This window comes from Camponotus floridanus, unplaced genomic scaffold, assembly GCF_003227725.1.
Source record: "Camponotus floridanus strain SB8 unplaced genomic scaffold, Cflo_v7.5 scaffold37, whole genome shotgun sequence".
Classification (NCBI taxonomy): domain Eukaryota; kingdom Metazoa; phylum Arthropoda; class Insecta; order Hymenoptera; family Formicidae; genus Camponotus; species Camponotus floridanus.
The window spans coordinates 546,586-554,536 of NW_020229514.1; the positions used below are offsets into that span (position 1 = coordinate 546,586).

The window sequence follows — 7,951 nt, forward strand, 5'->3', positions numbered from 1 at the left end:
ATACGAGGATTTATGCCGACAAAGTTCCAACGGTATTTAAACCAAGGGGTGCTCGGTGGCTTCCACTCGCTAGAGTGCAATGACCGGCAAACTGGAGAGACTTTAGATTTATCAAATTATACATACAGTATGTACAATATTCTGTACGTTTAAATTTAATCACATTTCTATAACTATCAGTTTTATTATATCATTAAAAATGCAAATATTTTTTTTAATTATATAAAAATCTTACAATAATTATTGCACACACAATCATATAAAAAAGTAGAAAGTATTATGAAGCTCTTCCTCCATATCTTGGTTCCATTTAATCTTTTTTAACGAGACTAATTAAAATGGTTTAATATGCGAGTTTAATAATTTAATATATTTATTATTTTTTTGTAACAGGTGATTTTGAATAGCAAACGACTTACACGTGTATCTTTTTGTTAGTCGACCAAATATCTGACCTCGAGTGATGGTCGAATTGCATAATAGCTCCCGAAAATTTCTTAAGTCAGCGAGCCAAGTCGAGCCACGCGATAGTTGCAAACCGCGCGCAGAAACCGCATACAGAGGAAAGAGAGAGAGAGACTTGCAACCGGTAGCGGAGGTGGTGGCGATGATGGTGGCGGTGGTAGAGAGACCAGGACTCCGCACTCTCGATCGTGACCTAAGAGCGAGCGAGTGAATACAACGAGCAAATGTAAAAGCGAGACCAAGAGATTAACCGATGCGGGGGAGGAGGAGAGAAAGAGGAAAGACCTCGGTACAGAGTGCGAGAGCAAGAGGGAAAGAAGCGGCGAAGACCAAGTAGTAGTAGGTGGACGATGAAGCAGGCGATGGTGGTGAAGCAGAAGAAGGAGAAGATGGTGGTGGTGATGTTGGTGGTGGTAGGAGAACCAGCCTCTCCGCCAGTCCACGTGTTCAGTGTAGTAGCGCGTTATGACCCGGATGTTAGATCGTAGCCGCAGTTTCGCGAGTACCTGCCGACCCGGATGTCCTCCCGCTCGCTGTCCACCAGTGATAGACCACTAATGACTTCCTGGCCACCGAAATATGTTCAATCGGTAAGTTACAGCCGCGAGATCAGCATCCTTTTTCCTGTCGTCGTCTGATTAAAACTGTCACTTGGTACTTCGCCGACGACTACCCGCTCGAATGTACAATGCGTCGCGTTAAAAATTACCCTAAAGAGTCCTGCGCGGTTTTCTTCGCTAATTAAAAATTTATATGACTAGGAAAGAGAGATTTGATTTAATATAGAAGATTTCTCAATCGTTACTCTGATCCTCATGCGGATTCGGGGGTGAGTTTATTCTTTCACGATCGTCTAAATACATAGGTATCTCTCCAAGGATACGTAGCGTTTCATGTCAAAATACGAGATGCTGAATGTGGATTTAGTGGGTGCTACAAGGGATTTTTTGCGCGCGAAAATCGGACACATCGTATGGCGCATCACGCACGTGTCGTATGCGCGTGCAGCAGCAAATGACAGTAACGTCAGTGTGTGCTTGAAGGATAGATGCGAGCAAGTCTACGAAAGGCGCCAGCAAACTACGAAGGGACCTGATAAACGCCGAAATTGCGAATCTACGTGACTTGCTGCCGTTGCCGCCCTCGACACGCCAGAGGCTTTCCCAGCTGCAGCTTATGGCCTTGGTCTGCGTGTTCCTGCGAAAAGCCAATTACTTTCAGCAAGGTACGTGAACGGCAACTTGCATGCGACATTAAATCTTAAAGCTCTGTGTGTGTATATTTTAATATACGTATTAAGGTTTGAAATCGAGGTGAGCTGTGCTCTGTGAGCGTTTACCTTTATAATTTTGTATGATATTGAAAAGGATCTAGAAGATTGAAACGTGCGTTTGTCATTTGTCGTTTAAATGCATGTATTTAAGTAATTTTTTGCTCTGACAGACTTTCTCTTATTAAATTACTTTTTAACATTAGTGGCTCTGTCTTAGCATTATTAATTATTAATTGTTATTTCGTACCACCTACGTCATGGTCCTAAGCCTTTTCTTATTTCAATTTTTTTATTATTACTTTACGTTAACCCCTCTCGTTTTTTGTATATTTTAACATTATGAGCAAATTTCCCTTGCGAGCTAGAAATCTTTGTGAGAAAGTAGTTGTTCAAAAATTCAATTTGAGATGTCAAAAATGAAATACGATGTTTACGTTGCTAAGAATTTTCAAAGTTTTAAGTTATAAATACGAAAACTTTGCGGCTTTGAAATATTACTAGCTTCAGTTGTTGAATATTATGCATAATTTTCTCATATATGACGCATAAAGAGTAAGATAAATCACTGATAATAATAGTTACGAGATAGTTTATTAAATATTAGCGTAATAAAAAAATAAATAGACAAAAGACAAAAGCAATATACGGTCCGGATGATAACAAAACGCAATAAAAAAGAAAGGCTAAAAAATCGTAGCGCGAGATGTTAGAGCGTAAAAAATAATAAAAGACTCTAAATAAGAGACATAATATATTAATAATCAGTTAGATATAAAATTACGTACGTATTTCGATCTTTTCAAGATCCTTTTCAATATTCAAGAAGTCGTTAGAAAATAAACAAATTTAAAATAATAATAATAGAGCGCGATTAAACAATGAATAATTTTCACGTATATGGTTTTATTGCGTTTTTTTTCTGGTGAAGATATGACCGTTTTTTAGCTTTTCTTTTTTATTGCGTTTTGTAATAAAAAAATTTGATTAAACATTTCCGTATGATTTTTTTGAAGTTTTTAGAGAACGAAAGTCTCTCGAAAATTCAATTCGAATTGTGCGAGCATATGATGTATAATGTTGAGGAAATTATATCTAACGCGTGATATGATATACGCGTAAGTTGCATTCCGCCAAGTTACAACTTGTTGCTCCATAAAATAAGGAATGACGATAGGCGATAAAGCGAGTCCATCGCGGTATCGCGATTACTATATCTTTATTGTAATTCATATCCATCGGTCGAGACTTCAATGCCGGCAAGCGCGCGCTCGTGCCATGCAATTCACCGCGTCTGTACTCTGATATTTTAGAGAGCGCATTGGTACTGTACTATACGTAATGATTGGGACACATTGTATGGCCAAATATGTCCAATAGTTAAATCAGCATTATTCGATACTGTAACACACAGGAATATTAATGCACACACACACAATTTTTTACAATAATTGAAAATACTCTTGGGTTTCTTTTCTTTGATAGTAAATTAGCACTGAAATACAAGTCAAATAATAAACGCAATAAACTTTATCATTACTAATAATATCTACTTTTTCTATTATTTTAATAAAAACTGTATAATTAAAATTATATCAATGTAAGAAAAAATTTTGCTTGAGTTGTCTCAATAATCAATGTGAAGAAGAGACAGAAAGAGAAAAAGAGAGGGGAAAGAAAAGAGGCAGGTAAAACATACCGTTGGCACACGATTGCAAAAGAAAGCATCGTTATTGCTAAATATATATCACAGAAGTTTCGAGATAATTTCTACGGTAAAAAAATCGTTCATTCGTTGATGAAAACCGATTAATTTTTTAATTGATACTTAAAAATTAAAAGTTTGGCTTACAAACATTGTCAGCACGTTTTATTCGAATATTTATTCGGTCTATTTTGAGGAAAACATCATTTTGAGGAAAGCATTATTTTGTGATAGTAGCAAAATTTGTAAAAAAGTAGGAATTGTGTAAAATGTATTGTTTCAATGCTGATGATTCTATAAATTTAATTCTCTGAATAAAAAACATTCGATAGTATCAAGAATTTCTCGTGTGCTATCATCAATTAAACGTTCTGATTCCGAGATGCTGAATTTGGAGAATCTTTTCGGTGGTTCTCGAGATTTCTGCTCGCTTCATCGTCATAATCGGCCGACGGTTCGCGTTCAAACAATCCGCGCGAAGGAGAATTTCTATTCGGTCGCGCGGGAGTCTGTCGGGTAACCCGGCTACGAGGGCTTCTCGTAGACACAGAGAGAAAGAGAAAGACGGCAGGGAAAACGCGGTAAACCCGGTGGGTACCAATAACGAGAGAGGAGATCCGCAAGAGAGAGGAGAGAAGAGGAGAGGAGAAGAAAGAAGAGGAGAGGAGAGGAGAGGAGAGGCGAGGCAAGCCAAGCCGAGCGCAAAGCAAAGCGAGGCGAAGCGATGTAAGAAGGCAAGATCGGCCGGCGCGCGTTCAAACTCAGCGGAGTCTAAGCGCGAGTTCCGGGTGATCCGCTGACCTGTCGGCCTTTGCAACAACACTCTCACGCTCCTGTAACCCACACTCCTCCCCCTCTTCTCTCTTCGTCTCTTTCTCTCTCTACGGTTTCTTCTCTTCGCCGCCCGCCTCGGCCTCCCTTCCTCTCTCTCTCGCTCGTTCTTCCTCTCCGCTCTCCTCTCCGCCATCCTTGTCTCCCTATCCTCCCCCTTTCTAGCTATCTCTTTTTCTCTCTCTTTCTCTCATTCTTTCTCTCTTCCTCGCGCTCATTGTCTCGCAGTGTATATCGGATACTATAGTCCCATGTAGCGCCGTTAGTAAACGCTGCCGTGCTGCATTAGCATACGCATTTTTCTTTACCCTTCTCCTTCTTCCTTTCGTTCGCGAGGTACATGCCTCTTTCCCCTTTACTTTTTCGAGGAACCCCCGAGCAAGAAGGGTGGCGAACGCGCGAAAAAGCATGAGATTGAAATGGGTATCTCTCTCTCTCTCTCTTTTCTTTCTCTCTCTCTCTCTCTCTCTCTCTCTCTCTCTTCTTTCTTCTTTCTCGATCCTTTCCGTTGGAAGACCATCGTGAGCGATTAAGGCTCGAGATACAATGAAGCATAAGAACAGCATATGAGGAATCAATACCTTGGTATCTCGGTCACATCTGCAAAATACGAATTATATTTCCAGGATATCGATCGGACGCGAATGGAGTTGAAAACAGCTTTTTTACAGTCGCGATATACGTTATCGAATGCACTCGCACGTTTTCGCTTTGCGTAAAATAAAAATAGAAATAACGATTCGCGTCTATCGACACTCTTACTGGTAATAAACCCACATTACGATTATGTATTGATAATGAATTATCTTTTCTTTCTTTAAATATATTACATTATTTTTTGTTTAAATTGTACCAACAACCAAATATGCGACATTATAATTTATTTTTCACACATTACACGTTTGATTTTTAGATACTTTGGTCTTTTTATTTTTCAGCGCTGAAAAACTACCCGTCCGAGTCTTCGAATATTCCAACACCCAACATTGGGTTCTCAAAAGTAATTTTGTTTTCAGTTCACTTACATTAATCATTTCTAATAATTTTTTCTTTTTTTAACTATCGTATCTAACTATTATATCTTTACATTTGTCTGCTATGTATTACAAACCTTTTAGAATCCATCCATGAAATCATAATCCGTGCATTTTTTCCAGGCAATGTCCGGTTTTATCATGATGATGACGCAGCAGGGAAAATTATTGTACATATCAGAAAATGCGGCGGATTATCTCGGGCATTCTATGGTAAAGTAATTTCGTTAATAATGTAACATCGGATAATATGGCGCGTTAAGGTGATGTTCGCGAGGAGCAAACGTTATTCGCTACATTTGAAACACAAATCGCAATAAAATAAAAAAATTTTCAGGAGGATTTACTCATCCATGGGGACAGCGTGTACGACGTGATCGATAAGCAAGATCATATAGTAGTGCAAAATCAATTATCCAGAAATAGCCCGATTCCAAGTGACAGAAGATTATTTCTCTGTCGAATCAACGTGTCGAGAAATTCTCGCAGACAGCTACGATTCGGCGATCAAAAGGTGATTAAAGTACCGCCAGTTATTCTGACATCATCTATTTTTCGCGAATATCCCATTATTTGCTTCTCGCCACAGGTAGTCCTCGTAGAAGGTCATTTCCTGCCATTTGTGCCCGTCTGCAACCGCAATGAATTCGTCTTCCTAGCTTCTTGTACTCCGGTAGTTTTGCCAGAGACTCGAGAAAGCATCGTTCAGGGCGCAACCAATATCTTTACCACGATTCACTCGATGGACATGAAGTACCTGCACATCGATAAAACGTAACGTTTAATATCGACGAAACGTTTAATATCGATAATATGAGAAAATTAGTTTTGTTTGCAAAGCTCTGGTTTTTTCTTAAAAAACTTCCGTTTCTTCTTTGTAGCGCGGAAAGCCATTTGGAGTACACTCGTGCCGAATTAGTCAACGTATCCTGGTACAATTTGCTTCATTGGGACTCCATAAGGACCGCTTACTGTAAACATCAAACCGGTATGTTAAAAAGAATTCTTTTAGCAATAGAAGAAGAATAAAAATTTTTCTGCACGAGAAACTGCAACAATGCTTAAAAAATATATTTTATTATTTTTCTTAAAAATTAAATTTTTTCCATTTAATTCACGATTTTAGTTATTCAATCCGATCAAGAGCGATCTACTACCGCTCTATTAAGGCTGCAGAGTCGCTCTGGGAGATGGTTCTGGGTACATTGCGTGTTGCAGGTCAAGGATACCTCCGATGAATGCCAACATCCTATCATCGTTTGCACAAATCAAGTACTCACGTAGGTTTACGGTTTTTTATATAATTATTCTTTTCAATATCTATTTACTAAATTACTAAATTTATTATTAAATTAATTGATTAATTAATTATTTAATTAATTAATAATTAATGTATTATTCCGATTATATCATACACATATATACACATATATACATATACGTACAAACATAAATAATTACAGCGATAAGGAGGCAGAAGTAATGCGCTCCAGTTCATGGCTATATCAGTATTCCTCTCAGACGAAATTCACCTACGGACTCTGTCCCGGCGGTCAAAGTCGCAGCATTACGTATCCTTCTGCAGGACAAACTGTCAATCAAACTCAAGAATATATTCGAACATATTCCAATGATACTGATGCCCAGCACTCGCCGTCCCTTCATCCAGACCGGTCCGAATCAGAATCACACATGGCCCCGAAGAGCGCACAGTCGATAGATTATCCCGGTAGGCGATTGTTGCGAGACGATGCGGAGCCGGTGGACATGTCGATAAGCAGCGCGGAGCAGCACGAGGGTAGGAACGTGCAGACCGCGATCGTGGATCATCATCATCAGCAACAGCACACTCTGGACGATCCTGTCAGGTATCATCATAAGCAGTATCACAAGAGCTCGCTGCATGTGGCCGGCTATCGGGCCAAGTTTGTGCAGTGCCACAGCGGACAATACGTCAGCGGCGGCTGCGCGGATGTGCTGTCAATGCCTGGTACCAAGTATTACCTTACCGACCTAGACCGGGACTACTGTTGCGGTCCAGAACGCAGCAGTGGTCTGCACAGCAAGCGTCCGTCGACGAAGGCATTGATTGCACCACCGACACCATCACTGACAGCCGATTCAGCGGCGCCGCCGCCACCGGATACCATCTCCCTGGAGAACTGGGGCGCCAGTCCAGCCTGGTCGGATGCGTTACAAAGGGTCCCGGACATGGTGCATCAGGAACTTAGCCCGTATATCACCACGCCGACTACACCGGTTAACACACCTGATTCCGATACCCTCGGTCACTCGGAAGCGCCCATCTTCAATTTTGATTGGGCCGGCACTGAGCAGCACGTACCCAACCTGAAGATCACCTTCCACCGTGGCAGCACCACGACCACCACCACCAACCATCCCGTCGTCCAGCCTAGGAAGCCGCATCAGGACACGGTGCAACCTATTACGCTACAGTTACCACGTAGAAAGGGACAGTCCTCAGAGAACGATAGCAAAGACTTTTCGAAATGAGCGTAGAGGGACGTAGTGTAAAAACTTACTAGAGAATGTCGAAAATAACGATTAGCTTCTTAATAAAAGAAAAAAAATCATGTAAGAATCTAGAAAACAAATTAGAAAAAATGATAAAATATTATAAAAAAT

The 7,951-nt window shown here is 40.2% G+C and overlaps 1 protein-coding gene across 3 annotated transcripts; it reads left to right on the top strand.

Moving 5' to 3' along the window:
* The first annotated feature begins 398 nt into the window (after window positions 1–398).
* On the top strand, window positions 399–7,900 carry LOC105258760 (neuronal PAS domain-containing protein 4). Of its 3 annotated transcripts, XM_020029850.2 has the most exons (9): window positions 399–1,055; window positions 1,509–1,690; window positions 5,210–5,271; window positions 5,429–5,518; window positions 5,643–5,819; window positions 5,895–6,079; window positions 6,187–6,293; window positions 6,432–6,585; window positions 6,769–7,819. In XM_020029850.2, exons 1-9 carry the CDS (start codon window positions 1,045–1,047, stop codon window positions 7,817–7,819), a joined length of 2,019 nt encoding a protein of 672 aa, XP_019885409.2. In that variant the 5' UTR covers window positions 399–1,044. The 3 variants fall into 3 exon arrangements, with proteins under 3 accessions (XP_019885409.2, XP_019885408.2, XP_025266845.1); XM_020029849.2 differs by having other exon boundaries at window positions 5,643–6,079; window positions 6,769–7,900; XM_025411060.1 differs by having other exon boundaries at window positions 1,514–1,690; window positions 5,643–6,079; window positions 6,769–7,900.
* Window positions 7,901–7,951: the final 51 nt, after the last annotated feature.

What these genes read in the sequence shown, in the direction of transcription:
- LOC105258760 (XM_020029849.2), top strand. An exon ending in AGCCAATTACTTTCAGCAAG is followed by an intron (nt 1,691 to 5,209) that starts GTACGTGAACGG and finishes TTTATTTTTCAG; the next exon opens with CGCTGAAAAACTACCCGTCC. An exon ending in TTACTGTAAACATCAAACCG is followed by an intron (nt 6,294 to 6,431) that starts GTATGTTAAAAA and finishes TCACGATTTTAG; the next exon opens with TTATTCAATCCGATCAAGAG.